Below are 26891 nucleotides of genomic sequence, written 5' to 3' on the forward strand. Positions count from 1 at the left end.
TTCGAGTGGGGGTTTTGGCTTGAAGAATTTCAGAATTATTCTTAGCAGCAACCTTTTCTTGGAGCCCTCGACCACTTCTCAAGGTAATTGCTTTCACTTGCTCTCTTGGGTTAGTCTCGGTGTTACTCGGCAAGCTTCCAATAGGTCTCTCCGCTAATGATTTTGCTATTTGCCCAACTTGATTCTCCAAATTATGTAAAGAAGCGGTGTGATTACGGAGTGTTGTCTCTATGTTTTGGAACCTTGTGTCGGTTAATTGAATAAACTTCGACAAAACCCTTTCCAATTCTGAAACTCTTTCCGGAATCGAAGGTGTTTATTGAAATCCAGGTGGAGTAGCGGCCTTTTGCTGCCCTTGATTTCCCCATGAGAGATTTGGGTGGCTTCTCCAACCTTGGTTGTAAGTATTGCTGTAGGGGTTCCCTTGTACTCTTCCCGAATTACCTACAAAATCAACTTGTTCAATTGGAGCTGAAGTGGTAATTGAGATAGGACAATCAGATGGCATGTGTGCACCCCCACAACAATCACAACTTGTGATTGCGGCTATCTTCGATGAAGTCAAAGTATCCAACTTCTTGCTTAGTGCCTCGACTTGGGCTGCTAAGGATGTAACCGCATCAATCTCATGGAGCCCGGCCACCTTCTTGTTTTCTCTTGCATTCCATTGGTAGCTATTCAATCCCATTTCCTCAATTAGTTGTCGGGCTTGCTCGGGGGTTTTGTTTCCCATTGTCCCTCTCACGGCGGCATCAAGGAGTTGCTTGGTACTCGAGTTCAACCCATTGTAAAATGATTGAATAACCATCCAATCGGGGAACCCGTGTTGTGGACACTTCCGCAAAAGGTCTTTGAAACACTCCCAAGTTTCAAATAAGGATTCAAGCTCTATCTGAACAAACGAAGATATTTCATTACGAAGCTTTGCCGATTTCCCCGGAGGAAAATACCTTGCGAGGAAAGCCTCAACCATCTCGTCCCACGTTGTGATAGAAGCTCGTGGCAATGAATGAAGCCATTGCTTGGCTCTTCCCTTCAATGAAAAAGGGAATGCTCTCAATCGGATTGCATCATCCGAGACTCCATTGATCTTCAATATATAACAAACTTCGAGGAAGTTCTCAATATGACTATTTGGGTCTTCATCGGCTAACCCATTGAACTGTGCAGACTGTTGAACCATCTGAATAAAACCCAGCTTTAACTCAAAATTTTGGGCAGCTACCGGTGGCCTAACAATGCTTGACTGTGTCCCACGAATTGTAGGCCTAGCAAAATCTGATAATGTCCTTTGTTGCCCCTCTTGTTCAGCCATATTTTTTGATCTTTCGATATCTATTTCAGCTGGAGAATTCTGTTCTTGTACAGGTTCCTTGCCCCTTCTATGAAATCTTCGCTCAATTTCAGGATCCTTTTAAACCAATGTCGAAGGGTTCCCTCGGGTCATAACCTGAAGTTGAAATCAATAAAAAGAAACAATGAGAACGACGAAAGAGAGAAATATGAAATAGAAAAAAAAGACAAATAAAAATGTGAATGACTAAAGTAATCAAGTCCTAGTGTTCCTAATATCCCGTTCCCCTGCAACGGCGCCAAAAACTTGACAGTCTGAATATGCGTATAAACAGCAAGTGCACGGGTGTCGAAGTAATAATTACCCAGTGAGTCGGGTAGTCGAATCCACAGGGAACGGAAGTATTTGTAATAACCACTTCTCAATTATCTAGTCAGAATCAATGAATATGATGAAGTGAACTAATTGCAAGCAAAGCAAACAAGTATGCAAGAAATAAAGTAGAAGAGTCTCAATCACTAAGGATTTTCCACGTGGTATTTGTAATAACCCATGTGGATTTTCCACGCGCCCGCGTGGGCTGCAGGAATTTCCACGTGGGCGCGCGGAATCTCCGCGCGGGGCACGTGAACAGTAATTCTGCTACAGTGCTTTAGCTACAGTTATTTCCACAAACGCGATGATAAACATTCTCCTCTTAAGGCCATACGATCGGGCACACGATCATATGGTAGGCTATACGGCTTTTCCTTCATCAATGCGTCTTGAAAGGTCTTGAAATCTTTACAAAGAGGAGGAATGTGGAGACATGGCTGCCTTTGTGCCCTTCCATTAATAACTTGTCTTGCAAAACTATGGAAGTTGGCACACATCTCCTCATACACGAACTCCTCTTGTGTCTTCCAACTTGATTTGTACAAGAACTCCCAATATTATGCCATGATAGCCTATCTTCGCTCCCTTTTGAATTCCCAATGCCTTCACAACCTATATGCATAAAAGAACACCCAATACACGAAATGAGACATAAACTGTATAAAATATGATGCTCAATGTATGTAAAACATGCATAAAAACATGTTCACTCAAGCACTTATCAGTGATCCTGCCTTATCGACTAAGATCATTAGCGGGTTTACCCGAGAGATTAGATTAGGTAAACCATATGCGCCAACAAGTAGTTATGGACGGCGAACATGAGGGCAAAGCATTCTTTCTTAACTGGAGGATATCGATGCTCAGCACCGACCATCATTTGGCTAAGATAGTCTAACGCAACCTCTTGACCTTCGTTATTCTTTTGCGCGAGCATCGCTCCCAGAGACTGATCCAATGCTCGTGTATATAGAATGAAGGGCCGTCAGCGAACCTGTGCAGAATTTCATATTAAAAAAAAATTCAACGAAAGAAATAAGGGTTGATGAGATGGGAAGTCACTTGATAGAGAAACCCCAACAAAGGATACTAAGCATGGTAGGGAAAGGAATGTTGGATCACCTAGCCACCCCCTTGACTCGACTGGAACATTGACTAAATGGAAAGTACTTTACTTTAAAGAAATGGTGGAAGAGTGCTAAGATGTCAATCATCTTCCTTCCCCATTGGCGAACCCAACCAATCATGGGAGTTAGTTCTTTTCTGCACTGTGTCCACATATGTATGGGACTCGACTTCAAGGAGACATCTTCGGTGATCCCTCGTGCAGGGAGAAGAAATGGCAGTCCCCCGACTGAAACTTTGGACTAAATTGCCTGCCCAACGTTGTGCTTATCGAACAAAGAAAGTGGTGGAAGAGAAAAATTAAGGTAAGCTCAGCCACCAGGCTTTGTTGATTCACAAGATCCAAAGACTTCCACTTTTAGAGGGCTCTCTATGGACTCAAACAGGCCTGGCAGGCCTGGTTTCATCAATTTGATTCACCAGTTACCTTCAGGAACTTGGATTTGTCTTCTGCGGACTCGTCCTTTCTAATTTTTCATTTACAAGTCGGGCCCCACTATCCTATACTTACTAATGTACTGCTGAAAAATATGATTCTCACCTGGCGAGCTCTATGCCTATCATTTTGTAGGGGTAGATATGGCTGTAGAATTTACTTTACTGAACTAAATTTCTTCATACGGCACTTTGTTTCTAATTTTGCCCTTTATTTAATTAATACTTGGGGAAAGACCATTCAAACATATCCTCGAAGGGGATCTAAGGATCTAGTGGCGGGATTCCATTTAATACTATACCTTGCAGGTTTATATTTTTTTGACCGATCGAGTCGCTATGACCGGATCCGATCCCGAGAAATGAGCTAGCAAGAGATGGGAGGGTGGCGAGTGGTAAAAGAGAGGTATGTCGGGTTGACAAAATAAATCAATCGATTCGGGTGGATCAGCTAATCCAATCCGAAAGCAGTGGTATGGAATCCAATAGGCAGGTGTAGCCTGTAGCCGTGTCAGGTGTAGCTACTACGTCCGGATGCGATAGATGAGATTTCCTCCTTTCAAACTATTACGAGAGGAAAGGAGGTTCTTTTCTCCTCCGAGTTGATGATCGGCTATTACTATAAAAGTCCGGGTCCGCTAGATCAATCCTAAAGAGTAGCTACCATCCCGGATATCTCGATTAGCTCGCCACCGAACATATCGATCACGGGGATCGGAAATAGCACAACTTATGATGTCAGAAAGAAAGACTTTAGAGAGTAACTTCCACATCTATCATTTTTGCATGCCCTGCTAATAAGACTGATTCCCCGGCTCGAACCAACTATTGAGCTATGGTCATCATGAATCGGTTGGAAAGGGAAGGATAGGTCAATTGGTTCCAATGAGTGCTTCAATTGTCCATTGAAAGATTTTTCAGCAAAAGCTAAAGTCTGCACTACTTCTCTTCTCATTCTACCCACGTTTATCACACAACATTTTGTACCCAAACTCTATCTTCCTTGGTCTACACGACAGAGACCGAGATAGAGATCCGCCAACTATCTCTCAACTTTTAAGAACCAGCAGCATGTTGAATGCTTACATGACTTTCACTCTTAGACGAGAGCCGACAACATGCCATAGACCACTTGGCTACATTTCTTAATAGGTTAGATCGGTCTCATGATCAGCGCATTCGATACCGGGCCCTTAAATGGTAGTTCGATATGCTTTATAAGTTCGTGATTGCTTCCCTGCAAGTGTACGGGATCGCCAAGTAATACCTCATGTGAAGACACGAGGATCGTATTCCACGGGGCTAAGGATCTCCTATTACTCCTTCTCGAGCTATTATCTAGCCTAAGAACTCAAGTGATGGGTTTTACTCTACTAAAAGTAATTAAAACTAAAACAATATTATGACCAAATTAGAGAGAACAAGCAATGGGCAAGCAAGAAATACAAAATAATGCAAAGGCCTATGGATGTGGATCCCCTTGAGGGGTTATCATGCAACAGGGATGATGATTTAAAGATGCAAGGGTAAAATGGACCATGAGATTCCAAGTTTAGAACAACCCCAATTTCTCGGCGATTGAACCCTAATCCCATACGAACATAGATAGAAATTTCTCCCAAATCTACATCCCTACGATTGCATTAAGTATGAGGAAATCTCGCTTAGGAATAAACCTACTCTTCTTCGGATTAAACCTACATGGAGGGCTACCAAACACCCAATTTCTTGGCGTGATGATACAAGTATCCCCTTCTAATCCATTCATGATCTAATACATGTGAGCAAGTCACATCTACATGCATCACTCATAAAAGAGCTACGGATTTCTCCTTAATGTAGCACTTAGCATGAAAAACAATGGATTAGATCTCAAAAATTACCCAAGCAAAAAAATTAACAAGTAATCATCCAAAAATACATGATAAAACCCCCCAAGGTTCACCAACACCCGGTGGCCTTGGGGGTCTAGTGTGTCATCATCCCACAACAAGTAACATAATCAAGTAAAACACACAAGAAAAGCATGAGTGACACTCCTAGATGAAATGGTGTAGGAGGAGGTAGAATGTATGCCGAATGATGCTTCCCTCGCCAAAGGAATGCCGAATGACGCTTCCTCTAGCTGTAGGGTCTCCTTCCTTCAAAGCGTGGTAGATCTCCCTTTGAATGATGTTGCTTCTTGCCTTGAGAGTCTTGGACCTTGGGCTTGGATGATCTTCTAGCTTCCTTGCCCTTCTTCTCCTCCCCAAGGTCGCCCAAAAACCTCTCAAGTGTCTCCGCAAAAATCGCCAAGAAAAGGTCTAGAAAAAAAGCCTAGCTGAAAAAAAGTCCCCAATATCTGCCCTAAAGTTGGTATTTATACCCCCGAGGCATCATGGGTCATATGGGGGTCATATGGCACCCAAAAAAACCCTAGATTCACGATCCATACGGGTGCATACTGGCCCCCATACTCGGTAGTATGGAAATCAGGGCAGACACTCCAAAACAATCCACTGCATACAGACATACGGCCCCCCATATTGGGTAGTATGGAAATCAGGCAGACACTCCAAAAACAATCCTCACTGCTACAAGACATACGGCCCCCATACTGGGTAGTACGAAATTCCTGTTTTCTTCTCTTTTTGCCCAAATGATATCTTCTTGTTCTCCATGGCTTCCTTATGCCCTACAAAGCAAATAGAAGACGATTAAGCATAAAACGGGCATCAAACCTCACAAAAATACATGCAAAGTGAATACAATAAATATATGAAAACACCTACATTTAGACACTTATCAGTTCGACACCAGGTTCCCAAGAATGCGTTTGAGCTTCTCACCGTTGATGGCGAACCCAACCTACTTTCTATGCATATCAATCTAAATCCATTCTCTCATTACTCCAGAATGAATTGCTCTGCCCAGTATAATGTACAATATTATTAAAGAAAAAAGTTCTAAGAAAAAAATGTGCACAGTCTGAAGAATGTAGAAAGAACAACTTCCTTCTTGCTTTAGAAACTATGAATTCCTATTCAAGTCAAGGCTCCAACAACGGGAATGGAAGAAGCTTACCAACATGAGAAGGAAGTTAAGTTGACAGCAGAGGTCCAAGGTCAGTATTAAAAGCAAAAGAATGCATCCAAGACTCGGTAAGAAGGAGAAAAGAAATGAGCGGAGAGCATAGTTCAATTCGAAAAGACCCGTATTCACATTGAAATCAGCCTAAACAAGCGAACCTTTCACTAAGATCTTCCTAGTCAGGCTAACTACCTTACTCTATGATGAGAACGGAGGATTAGAGTCCAAAGTGAAGCAAGAAGAAAGAGGGTCAGCAAGAAAGACTAGATAGACATGAAAGACAGGTTGAATGAAGGCTACGGAGGGAATCCCATGAGCAAGGAAAGAAGCCTTACAATCCATCAGTCCGGTAGAAACCCTAAAGAGGAAGCTATTTCAAGAGAAGAGATCCCAGGGCTAACAAGAACGAGAAGGAAGGTGTGAACTAGAAGAAGAGAGACCCTAGGGCAAGGGGGTAGAATAGAGAGGCTAAAGGCTTTGGGTATTACTCAAAGTGAAAGATATGTACACTTAGAAGATCCACTTGGGAACACTCGATCTAAGGAATAGGTAGAAGAATTCGCTATGGGGTAGTACACTTCAAGGGTGACTTCTAGGACAGTCTAAACAGCTTATAGAATAACGGATGAGAGAGAGACATGACAAATAAATAGCTATTTATGAATTAGTAAAAGGTGAGATATCTTAAAGTGAAGTACTCGCCTAGAGAATTCAAGTGCCCGGGATTCGGATAGTGAATTGTGAAATCATATTGCTTTTGACTGCATCTTTACACCAAGATGGATATCGTTCCAAAAGCCACTCCTATGAGAAACCTAGGAAGAGATAGGAGAGAGAAGAACTCACATCAATGGAAGAAGAAAGGATAAGAGGATCCGGGGAAAAGAGAAGACTCCAAAGTCACAAAAGAATAGCTTATTCGACTCGATCGATAAAGGGGTTCACAGTGGTGAATGGAAGCTGGCAATTCAGAGAGGATGAGAACCCTAGATAGTTGGGATACCCGTACTTTGATGAGTGTCCAAAATGTAAATCATAATGAGGAAGGAAGAATGAGTTCAATGAAAAGAAGATTTTCGCCAGGATATCCGCTACCTAAAGAATTTGAAAGAGAGGTGAGGACCGCGAACATAGAAAGGTAAAAGGGATTCTGCCCCTGAATCAAAGGCATGAAAAGTAAAGTGCAGATTTGATATGCTTTACCAACATGAGAAGTAAAAAGAGCCTAACTGATGGAGTCTTTGGAATGAGAATCAAGGGACCTTATCATGATTAATAAGTCTTTGTTCTATTAGACAAAAAAGATCGCATTTTTTGCACTTCGTTAAAATAAGAGTTGTACCCGTACGGAATTCTTCTGTTTCTCAGTATGATCTTTATCATCATCTCTATTCCCTTTATCAATTCTCCTATCCCACCTAGGTCTATGAATTTTTCTATCAATTCCATTACCTTATCCTTACCCATGAGGTTCCAACATTTGATCTTTAATTGACCTAGGACTAGTTCCCGGGCATACTCCAAAAAAAGGTTATTATACACCCCAAGCCCATCCCTTGGAAAGAAAAAGGTAGCACCGAAGAAAGGAAAGAGCGAGATGGTGGTTTTTGTTGTTCCCGCGAAGCGAAGATCATTCGCCAAGCGAATGAAGTGGATCAACCTCTTTTTGGCTTGGGCCAAACACTTTTTCTCGCTGGTCGAGCTTTCTACAAAAAAAGCGATGCGAGAGCGTATTCTCTTTTCTAAGCTTCCTTCCTTCGCTCCCCCCATCGTAGATGGTTCAGCTACGCCCGGTGCCACGAAATGATTGAGAACTACGACGGGCTCGATCGGAATTTTGTTCTTTGTATTCAATAAGTATTGCATGACCGAATAATTCAAAGAGGGGCGCACAGCGGGGAGGGTCCTTTTTAGTAGATGACTCGTCGGGCCGTCAGAGCGGGACTTCTTTTGGTAAAAAAAGAACAACTTGAATAACTTCGTTTTTCTGAAGGAGTCGTCATTTTCTATCAGGAACGCTATGTCATTTACAACCCCGGCGTATTTAGGATGCTTTAAGGCCCCGCTGACCCGAAGTGATGTAGAAAAATTCTTCTTTCTCGATGGTGATCGGTCATGGTATCCATAGCGTTGCATCTTTTTCGGCCAAATCCTTCTTTCGTTTTGCTTCTCCCGGTCGTCGAGCCTGATCGACTCGACTCTTTTCCCTGCCCCCCGGCCTCTCACTTCGTTTCGTTCTTCCTCTGTACCGTCGCTTGAATGAAGACACCCGATCGGCCCGACTTTCCCAAATGCCCACCACCGGCCCTTCTCCTTTCCGGGTCTTGATTTGTCGCGTCGTTTCAGTCGTAGTGGTCGACGGGGAAGAAAGAAATGAATGAATGTCCTTTTTGGAAAATGTAGAATAATACACCTACCGAGACGAAAGCCAAAGGTGAGTATCGTAGGTGGACGTATCGAACCGAAATAAGATCTCAGATTGACATCTTGATAGACGGATTTACCATAATAATAAAGAGAGTCAATGGTGACGGAGCCGTGGGAAGAGCCGCTTCTTTCTTGCGGCGGAGGCTTCCATTCACCAGCGCAGACTACATACAAGTGCTCTCCGAACCGTGCTGGATAGTCACCCATCACACGGCTCTCAAACCCAACCTGTGGTGGATCCCGGGGGACAAAGTAAAAGCGCTTGATCCTTTGCCCCATACTTTGAGATGCTCCTCCCCGCCGATCAAGCAGCGACGCTGCTCTTAGCTGAAGCCGCTAACGTTCGGTTCGGATAAGTAAGAAGAAAGTGCCTTCGGTCGGTTCGACCAGGTGGTCTTCCCTAACGTTCAGAGTTGTTCTGGTTTGAGAAAGGAGCACCGCCAAGTCCACTAGGGGCGCCCTGAATGAATAAGAAATGGACAGCTGAGGTCAGGCTTGCATGAAACTTCTACCGATAATAAGCTAGATGTCGATTACACACCTGAGGTTGGTAAGAACTGAGGGACAATGCTCCCCTAACCTAAATGGGCCTACCAGCAAAGCAACTGGTACTTAATCGGGGGGGGTGGTTTGGTTTCGTGAAAGGCCCCCGCTGCAGGAACAGGCGGTTGTCATTTGAAAGTCAAGGCCCCACCCCAGATGGACGCCCTCGCTCTATTGGCAAAACGCTTCGAAAGAAGAACGTATCGCCAAGGCCCTGACCGGCCGGCCCGCCCCTTTTCTTTGCCCGCCGGCCGCCTAGCTCGTTATTCTTTGAGATCTGGATAGAGTCTCGCTCCGGGGGAAGCATGGATTCTTTAGATCTAAAGAATCCATGCTGCAAGCAGCAAGCGTAGGCAACACAGGACTGACGGGGTGGGGCGCGCCAAAGCAACCGGGGGCCCGGGAGGGGTCAGTACTCAAGTACTATATTCTTTCCACTAACTTGAACTGGCTGGCTGCATTTTGTAGCGCGCATACTCTGATTCTCTTCTACGAATCTACAACTCTCTTTACTGAGCGAGACTCTATCTATATCCCTAAAAGTTTCTTTTTTTTTTTTTTCTATTCTATGATTTAAATGACAGCTTCAACTAGGCTCTACTTTGGATAGGGTTTTCGGTCTTAATCAAGATAGGGTCAGGGGCGCGTCGGAACGGTAGCTGCAAGGTCTCATCCGAGAGTCCAATCTCTTTGTACTGTGCTTTTGTGTCTTTGAATAAAAAAGAAAGGGGGTCGATTTAGGCTCCTTCCCTTCCACTGCATAGCTGCGCTATCAGGTACTACGAGCCCTCTGTCCCACGCATCTAACCAGCTCGCGTGGTTCACCGGTTCCACCGAAAACTCTCATTTGTTGAAGCGGAGCATAGTGCGGCGCCGAGCGAGAAAGGTCTCTTCTTTCGGTTTATTCACTGATCTGAAATGAAACTTAGCACTTGTTTTCTTAGGGCTAGGCGTTCGCAGAATCAGTCTATCCGAACCGAAGACGCACTCACTTCTCAGATCAGTGACGGCCTGGCCTCTCCAGCGGAGCTGGGCGCCGGGGCCCTGGATGCGCTAGCGATCGGCACATTAGGGGAGTGCTTGCCCGGGTTTCTCGGCCTGGTATCCTGCACCTCGCGTTCATGATATCTACATTCAACTGTGCCCCGGAGACACGGTCGAAGCACGCCCGCCCAGTGTGCGTCTTTCACGACATGCTCTGGTCCCGGGTGTCTTCCTGTGGTCTTCTAGCGTTAGAAGAAGTCGTGTCCGTCCCGGACATCTGCAACGTCCTCCCACGCCTTTTATTTTAAGAAATATGGGACAAAGATCAGGAAAAGACGGACCGGGCCCATTCGGTGACTTTCGCGGTCGCCCTCACTGAACCAACTTGGATCTGAACTACGATTCAGATCAAGTCTTACCGAAATCGGATTTCCTTTTCGTGCCATATGGCGCTTAGACTTTACTTTATCCCCTTTTTCCCCTTTCCTTTTCCTTTATTTGTTCTCGAAGGTCTTCGTCTCCGTGTAAAAGCAAACTCTCCAAATTTATGACCAACCTTTCCTTCAGTGATCTTACAACGAACAGGAGTTTTTCCATTGTAAATGAGTACGGAGCAATCAACGAATTCCGGCGAAATAGAAGATCTACGTGACCAAATTTTTATGCTAAAAAAAGACTTTCTCTATTCTTCTTCATTCTAAACAGGGAAGCACCATACATAATGAAATATCTCTGAGGTAAACTCATAATTAATGGAAAAAGTCAGATCTAACTCATACAACAAGAGGTTGACTCGCTACTCTGTGGTGGGTCAAGTGTAGGAGGGGACCTCACCAACCTGAATATACAATTTGAGGTCTAGACCTGATCTATCCTGAGAGATATATCGATTCTTCTAGATGAAAGATTTTTTCCAAGCAAAAACTAGCCCGCCAAGGAAGAAATCGATGGGAGGGGTTGATGAGACTTCTTGCTTGTTGAGATTATCCCTATTTTCAACGAGGGAGTGTGAAATGCTGGATGATTAGATTGATTTGCAACTCACCTGGAGGATCGCCCTAACTTTTGGTGTGTAGCTCTCGATTCCTTCTTTGGTTCGATGACCAACATCTTGGATCCCCACTCCAGAAAAGAAAAGTGACAGACACCTCTGGGAAAAAAAAGAAAGCGCTTGATTCCTAAACAGGCCTAACTGAAATGGCGGAGTTCATTCCCCAAACAAAATTGGTAACCACGGAAAAGAGCATCCCTGAAATATTCACTTGAATACATGGAGCTTAACCTTAGGAAGTGCAGGAACACACTACTAAGAAATTCACTCAACTAGACTGAGGTTCTCCTCTTGGATTGACCCTTTCCTTACTTGCCGAGAGAGCTTTCCTCCCAACAACCCAAATAGCGTAGACCTGAGCTTTCACCAAGAGAAAAAGGATAAACTGGAGAATCCATCAGTATGAGCTGAACGAAGAGCCTGATCTCTCTAAGAATTCAGAATAAACACTACCACCGAGACTTTTCACTTCACTAGTTCGCTCGGGCTGCTATTCGGCTCTCCCTTGTAGACAGACACTCTTCTCTTGTTGATAGGCGAGGGAACTTCGTCGGATTGCCTCCTTGGATTTCCATCAATAAACTATCTTGTCTTGCGGTTGGCCCTCTCTCTCTCGCAACAAGGCTAAGGCTTCGAGGCTCTGATTTGGCATCGCGCTCTCCCTTCGCTTCTCGGGCCGACTTGAAACCCGGACAAATGGAGCAATCTCTTTGCAGCAGCTTGAGTCATGCCTTAGTGAACAAACCTTTCCTAACTTTAACAAACCGATCCAAAACCAAAAAACATGTCTGGGAACGAGCATTTCATAAGCACCGTGGCTCGGGAAGCGTAGAAAGTCTTTTATGAACTGCATTCTATCCCTTGAACCTCAAAGGAAAAGTTCCTTCAATCGAAAGAGGTCTCGCCGACTCGACTCAGTCCTTTTTCCCGGAGCTAGGAGTCATAGTTGAAGATGCGGGGTTAATGTATAGTAGGGGTCAAAATCGATGGTCTCGTGATGAGCCTATAATCGAATGAAAGGGACATAGGGTTGGAGGCTTCCCTTTTGTACTATGTTGAACCTTGCTTCCGCCATCGTCTAGACCGGCCCATACCATTTTTTTGCATTTTCAGTGAGCGATGCATAATTCAAAGCAAGATCACCATTGCTTTGACAATCAGATTGTTTTGGATCATAGCACATTCTCAAGGTCAGAGGCTCAACTACAAATCAATCACCTCTTTCCCGACCCACCCATAGTTCTTCCTGGCTACAGCAGTTGAGCTAAGGCTAGCATTTCATGTCCACTTCATCAAAGAAATGATGAGATCATGATCATGAATCTTATACCACTAGCCCATCATAGCCCACAGAAGATAGAACAAGTAGACTACAATATAGAAGGTCATGTATTCAAAGGCAAGAAGATGACCAGAGAATCTAGATGACCAAAGAATCTAGACTAGACACCATCTTTGTGATCCTTCTTCTTTTCTACACCCCTCTCTAGACACTTCTTCTAACTGTAAACACTTGCATTTCGCCACTGGGTGAGAAAATCTGCAGCAGATTCGCCAGGCTCCTGTTTAATCTTGGTAAGATAAGTGATGCTCCTCCATGTATGGAGCCAACGTCGCAGTATAGCATGGCATGCATATCCTGGAGGAAAGGGGACAACATCATGATATGCAGGGTATAGTCTCTCGTACCTCGTAATAGAGCTGGTGCTACCTGTGTTGAGATTTCGGAGAATTTTAGAAAGCAACTGCTATATATACAAAGATATAATTATTTCCCCAAGATTAGCAATGGGTGGAGGGATGAACGGAGCCTAAGGCACAGAGACCTCATTCTGAACTGGAGATGGTGAGATGGAGATCGGTTGTTCTGCTGCTATAAACATTCTTCCAACCTGAGCCGTGAAATCATCGATCCAACGGTGGTTGCTTTCAAACTCATTCCTTAGACGGAGGGCACTTTCTGACCTTCTTGCTTCGGCCATACGATAAGTCATACGCCTTGGATCACAGAGGTGCTGAATGTTGAAAGAGAGATCCTCCTTCTGCCCCTTCTTCTATTTTATAACCTAATTCATCTACATGATTCTAGTTATGGATAAGCCCCGCCAGTTTTTCATAACCTTCCACTTCAACGGGATATTCATCTTGCTTGATTGGGGCCATCTATGCCTTTGCCGGCTTGAGTCTTAGATCGCGTTTCCATGGCATCTTGATCAAGAGACTTTTATGCAATGCAGCTTTCGTTTTTTTCATTGTTTTATAGTGCTTTTTTGAGGTTTGTCCTTGTTCTACCTCATCTCCCGAAGCCAGGAGTTGCCATCATAACTTCGTAGGTAGCTGAGGAAGTCTTCTTATATTATATATTATAACGAGAGATCAGTACTTTGCCGTGAATTGTGTAGACAAAAAGGTTGCAATCCGTGAAGAAATCTCAGTCAAAGCAGGACTCAATGCTAAAAAAAGTGCTGTCTGTCTTGTCTGTAGTTCCGATGTCAGATCTTTCTTATTATTAACTTTGGCCAATATCGGCCGCTACCTTGATACCGGAGTCCAACAATTCTATAGCACGTACGCGTATTTCATCAAACTAAATAAACCATATAAAAAAATTAAGAAGACGGTCATGGTTGACACAAATTTTTTTATTGCCGTAAAGTTTACAAGGCAAGTTCAAAGCCAAGATAGAGAGCAATTTCATCGCATAGACTCACAACAAAAATAAAGTAAGCTTACTCCCATGCAACAAAAGTTTCATCAAAGATAGCTTCCAATGTCCAAAAAGAAAAATGAGGAGAAGGGCTTACCTCGAATGAACATATTTAAGGTTTTCACACGGATAAAGAATCACAAGCTAAGAGAATCGTGAGATCTTCCTTCTCGAGAATGTAGGATCTCATGAGGAGTTGATGAACAAAGATAATCATAAGGCGATTCTGACTCTATTATCTGAATAAGGCCTCATGGAGCATTATCACCAAGAAAAAAAGGATAGCTAATAAAAAAATCATGACAATGTCGGAAAAAGGTACAAAGCAAGTCATATACAAAAAGACCGGGGTTCTCTTAGCTCGCTCATCCACTAGTAACCCGCAAAAAGGGGTTGACTCCAACCCTGGTCCGGGAATAAGTAAGCCAGCCCCTGTGGGAATAATAAAGCAATTTTTTTGTGGGGATAGAAGTTCTAGCTTCCTCACTCTGGCGTATGAGAAAGATGTTGCTTGCTATCTTAGCAACTAGATCTCGAGATTGCCGCAACAACTGATGTAGTTTATACTTCCGTGACTCTCTATGCCACTACCGCTATCTCTCTTTCTATTATTGCAGCCTTCGCTCCAGTTAGTGGAGTCAGTGCTGCTTCCATTGCTTTAGCAATATATGAAACAGGTACCAGAACCTCTCGATTTAAAAATTATGCTCGTTCTTCTAATTGATCGAAAGCTCAAAGCAGGCTCCTAGTACGTACCAATCTTTATACCTATAACGGGACACCAAGACTTACCCTATTGGAGAGAAACTCTAACCACCTCTGAAGAAAAGCTTTATTCATTCGTCAAAGAGGCTAAAAGGGTAGGTAGTAGGTAAATTCTTCTGACGGTGTGAAAGAGGGTCTTCGAAAGCATTACATTACTTCCCAACCCGTAGTAAGCTTCCAACTCTTTCAGTATGAGCCCCCATAAAAGCATAAGCATAACGGCTGGAACCCGGTCTTCACTTAAGTTTTGTTGTTATGACTGGCTCGGTTGGGTTTTGCCCCTTAATATCCTTCCCTTCCGTGACTAAGCTTTCGTGTTTACGGTTGTCATCATACAGATCTATCACGTGACATATAGGTCGCCGTTTAGTGTCCGCCTTCTTCATTGTCTTGGCGGTAGATGGGCTAGGAACTAGAAATGCCTTGGCTAAGGTAGTGGTCTCTTACCAATTCTTAGCGAACTGGTATACTGCGGGGCTCTTCCCTATCCAAGAGATGCACCCAATCCCTTTGGTTGGTGCAACCAAAGTGCTCCACGGAGCGGTATTCCAAAAGGAGGGTATTGGCGTGCTCAGTCTGGTTGTCCGGTGGAAGCTTTCTTTTGGAGAAGTGTAGTTCCGACCTTTCTAGTATAGCTGCTTGAACATCTCAGTCCCGTAATCGCCTGGCTCACCGGGGATCTCTATCACTTACGAGACTTTGTGGGCCAAAATGACTTAATGAAGAGTTTGGCAGCTTGGACGTAAACTACTTTTCTCCTTTATATCTTCCCTTTCACAATCGAAGTGGGCTAGCCCTAATAGAGTGGGGTCAGCAGAAATCACATGGATTGATCGATGATTTCCATTCACATCTTGAGTCGTTAGAATATAATACAAGACTTCTCAACCGAGCAAATAACAAAAAGAGATGTCGGTTTGAAGACTAGTTTTGAGGATGGGTGGACTATTTTTTTGGAGCAAAACCACCCCATCGTGCTTTGTGCAATCATTTCAATGTTCAAGTTCATGTCGATTCTCGCTTTTGTTTTTTTTTGTTGATCGACTCAATCCAACTTATTAGCCCTCGACTTCTCGTCCCTCGCCGCTTCGCTTTTGACATCATTCTTCCAATATATACATAAATTTAAAAAAATAAATAGATTAGGGCTTCAAATGACCGGGTCGTGGGTTCAAGCCTCATCTTTCGCTCTTCCTTCCACTCGGATACGAGCCCCTTCTTCTCCACCCAAGGCCTCTCACCCCCGACCACACCTTTCTAACTGCTGAAACTAATCTAAATAGAACCGATCCTTCCATTAGCCAATCTCGCCTCTCACCGATCGACGATCCCTCTCCCTCATACCGAGTCCACGAGCCATCGACTTTGCCGAGACCTTGTTCTCGAGATGTTGTTGGATTGTGATGCCTTGATACGTGATGCCCCGAACGACATACGCCTACCATCATGTATGCTCGGATAATCAAACCCTCGGGACTTTATGAATCGCTTTTAAATGGGTAGGTAGGGAAGGACGAGATTGAAAACCAAGTCTTTTTTAATCCTCGAGGGGTGTGAGGGAATACATATGCTCAGCAGAGCGAGGAAGGGGCAAAAACTCATATATATATATGTAAGGGTGGAGCTTGAAGTCGGGCAAACCCACATTGGAAAATGAGAGCTTCGTGGAGGGAAGCTCCCGCCTTTGACTAGCAATGCTCTTCCCAGCTAGAAGAAGCACGAGCGAGCACCGCCAAGTCTCGCACTCATGTCGGGCCTCACTCAAAGAAGGCAAACACATAGAAGTAATGAAAAGAAGTGGGTACAACCATATCAAAAAAGGCGAGTGGGGAATAAACTCGAACAAGACTAGGGTCAGCCGACCTAGAAGAACAAACAGAAAGAGGTTGATTACAGATCCAGAGGTAGACTTGTCAAGCAAACACGCATACGTATACATAAGGAATCACATCATCACCTCCCAAGTGTGACACCATGTTGACAAAGGGCATAATGATTTTGGAGAGGGTTGGTCTCACTTTTTTGTCTCGTGCGGGGATGACTCGTACTGCCTTCAAAAACCAATGTATTATCTCGAAAGGCTTGCAATCGTCCTCGAAGGTCAAAACAGTACTCGCACTCATGACCCTTATTGCTTGTTGCTTGTGGAAATATCTACAAAAACCTATCTAAATTATCATCACCAGTGCTTAATGTAGTCGAGGGAGGCAACTTAATCCTATTCATCTTCAACAAGATATCAAAAATAAGACTCGCCTTGTCAATAGGGTAACGAAAAGTCCTTTCTCTGGCCTTGCTTCCTTGGGCAACCAAACCGCCCATTGCCACAACCTCGCCCCTCGCCCTATTATCCTAATTCAACAACATGTACATACACGCCTTGATCGCTATAGAAACTCCTCAAAGTGCAAAGTGAATAGAATGGGATAATCTAAGCTTTTCATGAAGAAGCCATTTAGCCTCCTTTCCCTAATAGAATCATGCGACTTTGTGCTTGCTATCGGATCGGCTTACGGGCTTCGAAAGAAGATCTTCTTTATGAACTCGCTCGTTTCTCCGCCTCGGCCGACTACCTCTACCATAATCGGTACCGTGTCGCTACCTATGCCGCTGATACTAAGCTCGATCTCGCTTCTGGTCGGAACTAGTGTCGCTCGACCTTACTTATTCTAGTCTTTTTGCAATAAGAAAAATAATTCAAAGGGTCAAGGGTGAAAGCTTACTGCAATTCTCTTTACTTTAAGGCTAAGGCTTTACTTCACTTCAAGCAATTGTTCTCTTCCACCGGCATTGTGGATAAAGAAAGACTGGGTTCCCCTTTCAAACAAAAAAATTCCTCTTTCCCTTTCACTCAAATAATGAAGTTCCGAGGATAACCTCCTTAAGAGTCATCTTAGCTTGATGTGCCGGATGTTCCCTTTACTTATACTTAGAGGATGGGTCGGTCTCACTAAACCATGTTGAGGACCCACCAATGGATATGTTTTGAGTTAATGAGGAACCGAACTCCATGGAGATAAGAATGGAATGCCCGAGCTTATTTGTTTCGGGGTTTGGTCTCGACTTCTTCGCCACTGGCTCACATTCAAGCTATAATTGAGAAATTCTTTTCATACTCTCCGCTCTTGATGAGGTAGTTACTTGTAGAAAATTCCATGTCTCCCCTGTCTTCAAATTTAACAACATATTCTCTATCTTCGATTTCTAGAATGATTGCGCTCTTTGGTTTATACCCCGCTTTAGGTGGGTAAATAAAATATTTGACATTTCTTTTTACGGCTGAATTGATTTAACTGGGTTATTATAAAGCTCTTCATTTAGGTCAAGGCACAGTCCCCCTTTCCCTTCCTGTGCCCCTTTTTTTGTGAAAAACCCTGTACATTCCTTTGTAATTCAACCGTGTTAAGAAATCGCATCTATCTTGATATGTCGCTAGGGTCATAGTTATTCTCCTGTTTATACACCCGCACAAACAAAGTAGCAATAATGCGTGCTTCGTGTATATTTGACGAGAATATCAATCGATGGCATCTTGCATTAAATGGTTTGTCTTCATCTGCAAAAACAATGGGGTATTTGATTAGCGATGATTACAATGGGTACATTTTTTTTTCTTCGTAAAAAATTCTATAATATTTTAAGTCTAGTCTACACTCTTGGCCATCTAAGATTTTCAACATGGTATTGGCATATGCCCTTCCTTCTTGGGTTGCCCCGATGATCAAACTCTGGCTGTCAGGCTCGTGGAATTCATCGAATAACCATAAGTCATAATAATCGTGTGCTCCCAAAAAAGAATTCCTTCGCGAACTCATGAAATATACTTGACTTTAGAATGTCATGGAAGAGCCCTTTTGACAAAGGGCTCAACCTAGGCGGACTGGTGTCACCAGTCGTACTGGATCACCTTGTGTGCCAGCATTCCGAAAGGAGGCGGGTATGCTGGTTGGTAGTTGTGGGTCTGTCGAGGGACAGGATCCCAGGTCTGCAACTTACCGATATAGTGCATCGAACCTCCCCTTCCTTACTTGGATGTGATTAGTCCAATAACGAAGGCCCGATGGATGACAACATTGGTGCCATCCTATGGTCTCCATTTAGAAGGTCATGTGGGTGAGTCCTCGCTGGTATGCACTCTTACCAGGAGGGGGATAGAATCTCTTTATCGAGTAGGAATGGGGGGTGACGCGGAAGCCTCCCACCCCTGTCTTATCATGGGTCCAATTACCCAACCGTGGGGCGGAGGTAATTGAGGGGTGCTTTCACCACCACCTGGATGCTTTAACATACCGAAAACCATGAAAAGACTCTTCCCTTCTCTGTTGAAAGTGTCACCTATCAGGTGGCAGAGTGTCTTAGAAGACTCTCGGATCTTGGGAGGCTACTTAATTAAGAAAAATTAATTAAATAAGGTGCTTCTCTTGGTCACTGATGGTCTGACAAAGGAGCTTTGTATTGGCGCCTACCTCTTTTCACGGTCAGTCTACAAGTTAGGGAAGAGGTCTGGGTGGTTGCATGTAGCTTTGTATTTAAAGCAGTGCGCCTCCAGCCTCTCAGAAGGCCTATGGAGGAGTTCCCTTCAAACCCTGACTTGTTGCCTCGTCCCAGTGTCCTTAACTAGGTCTGGGTATCCTCGAATCATCCCTCCTTTCCATAGATTGGAGATCTATAAAAAGAATGAACGTTCGGATCTATTGGTCAAGGTGTATCTGTCTTTCTTTTCATTGGCTACAGTTATTTGTCTTGCCAAGAAGATTGATAAGACAACCTTGACCAAACCAAACCGTTAGATTCACTAGTTGGCAGCAAGGTTTGCTTTTCTTTTGACCTTAAGGCAGCCACTGAGAGGTGGCCCCCTGTTATTTCTATTTGAGGTCTTACAAACTTTGTTTGATAGGAGTTTTGCCGAGATCACGGCTATCTTTTCTGAAAAGCTCGTGTTTCGTGGCTCTATGTCTCATTATAAGGAGATAAAATCAAGTCGGGAGATGAGGCTACGTGATCCCTGAGTTCCAAGCCCTACTCACCTTGAGTTGAGATGGAGGCAGCTCGCTTTCCTTATTGTAGAAAGCTCTTCTAAAGGCCAAGCCCTTAAACCCACTATGATCAGTAGTCGGATTTTACGGCCAAAAAGACACATGGCTATTGTCCTATCCACAAGAAGACTACCCTTTTTATATTGACAACGCATCACCTATTTCTGAAATTGCCCTAACAAATTTTGCAATCCGAAATGCCGTATCATTGCAAAGAAGGTTGAGTCACCATTTTACTCAAATCCCTAAGAGTAGACTCACTTTTCTCACATCGATAAAAAGATTGTTTAAAGCAATCATGTCTATGATACCGATTTCTAAACCAGTGACCCAAGTCTTGAATCATAATCACTTGCTCGACTTTCATGGTAGCTTCCATCCTCTTCCTCATTGGAATAGTGAGTTAGGATACAAGATGAACTAAACCTTCGCGCTCACTTTGAAAAGCTGCTTCAAGCATAGGATTATGGCCGGAAGCGTATGTAGACACGCCTACCTTGATATGCTCTAAGGTTTAGCCTCTATTTTCCTCGCTTTTAGCATTATAAAGAACTCAAGGTCGACCTTTGATCATTCAATAATGAAGCTTTTCAAGAAGTGTGACTCACAAAAACCGACTCGCTCCAATCCACCGAGTCGAGTTCCCGCCACTTGTCATTTTTAGCCTTCGACGCAAAATGTCAAAAATTCTAGATCCGGCTGTGTCAGATGATGTAGAAAATATTCCGTCCAAATGGTCCAGTATCCATTTCGGATGGTTTTCTTTATTTGCTTCTACAAAAGGATCGTGGAATCTTGCTTTACGCAACGATGCTCAAGTGGGTCGAAAATGTCCCAAGCACTTATCCGGAAGAATAGTCACAAGGGAAGCGGATCAGCCGCCTGCGGGGTACTTCAGAATGTAATCTTTCTCTCTCCTGACTGTCAGAGACTTTATCCGGGAATGACTTTTCCATTCGCCTAACACCAAGTTCTCACGCAGTTAGAAGTTAGGGCTTAGGGTCTCGTCATCTCATAAGGAATCCAAATCCCGATAGATATACTTTAAACTAGTGGATTGAGGGGAAGAGCTAACTAATCGCTCCATTAATAAAGACTTCAAACCAGGCTAGCTTCGAGATCGTAAGAGTGACTCTTCGGGTGTGCCCTGCCTTTCACCCTCTCACAAAGAAAAGACTAAATCACTTCTAGTCTAGTGTACTTTCTAAACTAGGCTTCTGAGCGTACCTCAAAGACAAGGTTGGCTTGAGTTCAAAAGCCCACACATTACTACTATCAAGTCAAGTGAGACACCGCAATCGAAGAATCCTCACCTAATGGTGTCATTTATGTACTTTCTTCATATGTCTTTGACATTCAATCTTTCAACCTCCATTTAGGTGGCAAAGTAAATGTCTTCCAAAACACATACCATACTCTCTGATTTGTTCTATGCCCTCCCGCATTCTAGTACATCTTTTTGCTCTTGGCTATGATTTCCTTCTATTTATGAATCTTTAGTATATCATATTAGTGTATTTCTGCTATATTTCATATAGTGAGGTTACCGGATAGCTTATCGCTTTAAATATCATTTCACGCAAGAAGATTTTTCTATGGCGGTCCATATGCAGGTGAGGGTTTCTTTGTTTACAGGCAAAGGAAATATGTTTCCATAAAGCCTTTTTATGTTAAGAAAGTTTTTCATATGAAAGGGAATTTGAAAGCCATCTCTCAAAAGAGAGTTCATTTTAACACCTTTCTTTACGTGAGAAAATGAGAAAGCAAGCTTTAGGATGGAAGTAGAGATAGAGCTCACATGCTGAATAAAGCTTTCGATGGCAGCCTCGTGGATGAGTGCTAAGTTTGTGTCAAAAGGCATAGTATAGAATACAACATTGGAGTCTTTTCCTTTGGAGTGTGAGCATATTTTTTGTATTTGGCAGTGTGTGGGTTTTGTGGGTTTTGTTTTGGGTGTTGTTGTTTTGTTGTTTTGTTTTTTTTGGGTTTGGGGTTTTGGGGGGTGGTTTTTTTGGGTGGTGGGGGTGTGTTTGGTTTTTGAGTCCCATGGTGCAATTTTGATCTGCTCCATGGAGGTTCCAATTTTGTTACCGCTATTATCCATTCGCTAATAGTGTATTGAGACTTCTAAGAATCCATATAGCCCTGTTTGGGCCCGTAAAGAATATGCATCAAAACCTATTGAAAGCTTGACGTTAAAACAAAACCAATCGCCAACTACTTCAAAAAATCTAAAAACAACCTTAGTGTTGCACTCCATCCACTTTCGCTCCTCTTAGATTAAATTTTTCTACAACCTCGCACTGCGGTCAAAACTTCTCAGCCTTCAATCGCAGCTAGCACACAACTCCATCACTTCTATCGAATCCTTTGAACCCTCATGTATAGAAGTAGCAAGCTGCTTTCAACGTGGACCTGCCTAAGAAGGCGCTACTAGGCTAGGATCTACTTTGTTATCTCATGGCTACCTTATTCGCGATGGCTACGAGAGAGTGAACTCAGCCTCTCATGAAAAAGTCTCTAAAACGAAAGAGAGCTCTTCTCTATCATATAGAAATTTTATGAGAGCCGTAGGGCATCAGTATTCATTCACATCATGTAATGGATCACGAGAGTCAACTCCCATGAGTTAACTCACCGGGTCACCGAAGATCGAACACGCAACCTGCACGCGGGCTGGCATTAAACTAGACTACCCCTCTTCTCCTTAGCGCGTACTTACTTTGCTATCCCCTACCTCATCTCCTCTCTGCGAAGCACCGGGATGGATCTTGTTGATTTAGTAGTTTGCTCACGAGATCCTTCTCGTCACAGTCGAGCCATCTCACAACCACCTCGGCCATCACCGGAGGTATAGATGCATGGCTTTTCGAGCAAAGTGAACCGGTAGAACTCGAATCTATGGCGCATTCGCTAGCGGTGGAGCATGGCATATATACTCACCCGATTAGATCGTCCGGGTCCCTTGCTCCGTCTCATGTAGGTAGTGTGGATTTGCACAACATAGCTGTCCCTTCTTCCGACTGGCTCTTATTATGTCCCGAGTCCTAGAGGGAATTTTTCTTCCTAACTTACCTATGTACTCGCATCTCTTCCACCACTCTTTCTGCTAAGGGCAGCCGCTACTATTTTGATCTCGCCCACTCCATCCCAACCTCGATCTCTCATCTATGTAAATTTTCTTTACTTACCTCCCAGCGATTCTCTTTCTTTCCAACGAAGCATAATTTTGGCTGTGTGAGCTTTAGCTCACTTGATAGCCGACCTGCCGCTTCTATGTTTCCTGGAGATTTTGATCCCGACCGCCCGGTGTACGAGGTAAAGTCGAAAGCGCAAGACCTTTTCTCACATAGGGGAGCTCAAGCAGTATGAGGAAAGCCACACGAAAAGAGAGCCTTCAGTCGTACAGAGGAAGGAGTCTCAAGATCACAACTCTTAAGAAGAACAATCCCATACAACAGAGGAAATCATCAATAATTAGGAACTAGATCCAAAGACCAAAGATAGGGTGGTTTCTTATGGCAAGGAGAATCGTGGACCTCTCAACACCGAACAAGCCACCCCCTTTCCCCGAAAAGAGAGAGACTTCGTGAGAACGCCTTGTCTCGCCCGATGAAGGTTCATTAGCCGACGGACGCATACCTCTTGCATCAATCGGGGGATCGCCTTCCATAGAGAGCTACGATTTTTCATTGTATTGTTGAAGAGTAATCGCGGACTAGCATTCGATCGCACCAGCTTTTCTTTGTTCTACACCGATCATCGATCGAGAGTTATAACGGGTGGTACATCTCGACTAACCCAACCCACTCGCCAAGGCTGACACTAGATCAAAGGCTCGACAATAAGCAAGATTCCATCAAACTTTTGTGAGGTTCTCTCCGAATCCTCATCTAATCCTTGTGAGGATTGACTCCAACCAATATCGCCCAAAGCCCGTGATGAGTGCTTATAAAGGCAAAAGATATGGATTCTCTTTTGAATTGCTTGAAAGCGCCTCGTGAAGAGCAGTGGTAGATGATCCCTTTCGAGGAAGCATACGATGATCCCACCGAGAGAGCTCGCTGCCTCCCGACCCGCCATGAATCTCTCCCTCGCTGATCGCGACATAAGGATTTAATCAAGCCAAGAATGAGGAAACTCTTTGACCTTTAATTGAAATGTGCTACACCGACAGAAGTTGGTCGCTCCGGGAGTGTAATTATGTGGATGTGATGAACTCCGCCTTTGTCGACTTTGAAAGGTGATCCATATATCATAGGCCGTGCAATGGATGCTACTTAGTCTCCTCTCTTTCAACTTCTTCGTCGAAAGCAAGAGATACCGTGAAGCCTGCTCCTTCTTGGTGGTGGCACATGCCTCCGTCCGTACTCCCCACCGCCTGGCTGGATGGGCTGGCTTCAATTCATCTTTGAGGTTTTTCTATCCCCGCCTCCCCACCGAGTTCCTCCGGCTCCTCTCTTGCAGATGGTGCCCCTCCTCGTCCCTCCCTTTCTCGAGGTGATCCAATCATCCTTTTTCAACCTAGTGTTGATTTCTAAAGCCGAGACTCGGACGTAAGTTTGGTCAAAATGTAGTCAAGCTGGGCTCTTTCTCAACATCTTCCCGTGCCTATAGATCACGCTTACAAGTCCGTCAAGTTAATCTTGCTTTCCTAAACTCAATGTTCATTCTTTTATAGATCTCCAATTCCAGTGGAGAGAGGGATTCGAGAATACCCGCACCTGGGCTACAGGACACACTAGGACAGCTACAAGTCAGGTTTGAAGTCCAGAACTCCCTCGTAGGCCTCTAGCTAGGTCGGAGGCACACCGCTGCAAATACAAAGCTACATGCAACCACCCAAACCTCTTCCTCACATAAACTCTCCGCAAGTGCACGGCAAGTCAAAGTAATAATTACCCTGAGTAGGTAGTCGAATCCACAGGAATCTTTGGAAGTATTAGTATTAACCACCCTTTAGTTATCTAGTAGAAATCAAACGGATGGTAATGAAAATGAACTAATTGTAAGAGAATTAATAAGCAAACAAGCAAGACAAGCTAGGAGATCTCGAATCAACAAAGATGAGGCACCGGACAATGCTCCCCCAAGGATTCCACATGAAGCTCAAGGATCTCACTAAATGCTTTCTAAAACCGAGTCTAATGAGTAGAGAGGTAATCCAAGAACTACCGTGGTTCCCTCGCCTCTCCAAAACCACCCAGATACTAGTTCTCATAAGGTCCCAGCTGAAAAATCGCTCAATCTCAACACCTCACTACTCAATCTCATATGACCGCAATACCTCTAGGACACCTCAAGAGTGAAAACCAATTCCCAAAGACAGATCCAACCCCAATTCCTCGGCGAAGGACCCCAACCCCCACAAGGTCCCAAGTGGAGAAATCTCCTCAATCTCACGCCTCACAACGCAAACATGGTTGCATAGAGTTATAGAGTTTAGGGGATACGCAGATAGGAAAACACCAATCGGAAAGGGAAAGGGGACACTCCACTCATCTAATGACTCACCCTCTCAACCCTCTTTTAACCTTGAAGTTCTAACTATAATGGAGACCTTTCTCGACATCAAAGAAACAATCATGCGAATCCAATCAACCACAAGGATTAATTAAAACAAGCAAGCAATGGAAATACAAGATTAAAACTCAAATCAACTCAGATTTGTAGAAACATAAAGCAAATCATTACAAAAACATAAACTCTAGGGTTCACATGCCCACACCTACTAAGGTTTAGCCTCCATGGAGCAAGTTACAAAACAATGATTAATACAATGAAAAGCAATGGAAAACCATGAAGTAAAACCCCTTAAATTCATGATGATAGCCTTGATGGGTCGCCTCAACATCTTGAAGAATCTTTTTCCGGGTTAGGTCGACAAGGCCCTCTATGCTATGACGGAGAGAAGATCGGCGTCGTTGGTGATGGATGCCCCCACTATCGCCAAAGGCCTCCTCCAAAACCCTAGCCGCCTTGCCTTCAAAGTGCCTCGCCGCAAAACCTCATCACAGTCGCAGCAAATAAGGCAAAATGGCCCATATAAAGCCCAGCAACCACGCCCTCGTCACATGCCCTCACGCCTGCGATTTTCCACGCCGCCGCATGGGCTCGCAAGAATTTCCACGTGCAGCGCGCTCACGTAATTTTGCTGGCCAAAGATCGCTTACACTTTTAAATTGCTACAAAGATTTCTTTCACAAACCGCAGTACCAAACACTCTTCTCTTGAGGCCACATGTCCGTGCACACGTCCATGTAGTAGGCTATCAAAACTTTTCTTCATCGACGTATCTTTGAAAGGTCTTGCAATCTTCACAAAGAGAAGGAACATGAAGATGTGGCTGCCTTGTGCCCTTCCAACTAGTGAATCGACTTGAAATCTTCTTGGAAGTTGGCACACACATCTCCATCGCTCATGAACTCTCCTCCTCGTGTCTTGGTCCTTTGAATTGAAACAAGAACTCCAAACATTAAGCGCTCTTTTATAGCCTATCTTTTGCTTCCCTACTCTTAAAGGCATTCACACACACCTATATGTGCATACAAAGATCACCAACACACAATATGAGACATAAACCATTGTAAAATGATGCTCAATGCATGGAAAACATATATGAGAAATATGTCTACTCAAGCACTTATCAACACCCATGCCTCAATCGAGCTAGCCTCCCACTCTACTTATCGCACCTTAGCCAAATGGAACTCGCTACTAGACTTACTGGTCTATTCTGCGCTTCTTCTCCCCTCTTTGGGGACTCTCAACCGCTGCAGTAGCCGTATTGTGAGAATACCAGTCAGAGAGAGGAAGATCTTCTCCCAACTAAGGACAAGGCTTTGAAGCTCATGTGGGCCGATAGGAATTACCATTCACCATGTTGGTCGTGCATCACTCGTCAGCATAGTAGACTTCCACCTTTAACCCAAGGCTAGCAACACACTTTCTTTTAAAGTTAGAATTTATTTCCAATAATCGCGTATGGAAAATGATAATGATCAGCCGTAGAGCATATCTATCTTTTATCCTTGACCTATTTCTATCCCTAGCTTGTAGTTTTCAAATGTGGTCCTCACA

General features: G+C 43.9%; 1 protein-coding gene and 1 non-coding gene across 2 annotated transcripts; one reads left to right on the plus strand and one right to left on the minus strand.

The window, feature by feature from the left end:
- Window positions 1-818: 818 nt before the first annotated feature.
- On the plus strand, window positions 819-924 carry LOC120269538. The gene has a single exon (XR_005539189.1). It is a non-coding gene; the product is annotated as a small nucleolar RNA R71 (small nucleolar RNA).
- Window positions 925-7570: 6646 nt separating this feature from the next.
- On the minus strand, window positions 7571-10767 carry LOC120268461 (ribosomal protein S3, mitochondrial-like). The gene has a single exon (XM_039275863.1). The coding sequence runs from the start codon at window positions 9002-9004 to the stop codon at window positions 7571-7573; it is 1434 nt and encodes a 477-aa protein (XP_039131797.1). The 5' UTR covers window positions 9005-10767.
- Window positions 10768-26891: the final 16124 nt, after the last annotated feature.

The sequence above is a fragment of the Dioscorea cayenensis genome, chromosome 9 (assembly GCF_009730915.1).
Source record: "Dioscorea cayenensis subsp. rotundata cultivar TDr96_F1 chromosome 9, TDr96_F1_v2_PseudoChromosome.rev07_lg8_w22 25.fasta, whole genome shotgun sequence".
NCBI lineage: Eukaryota > Viridiplantae > Streptophyta > Magnoliopsida > Dioscoreales > Dioscoreaceae > Dioscorea > Dioscorea cayenensis.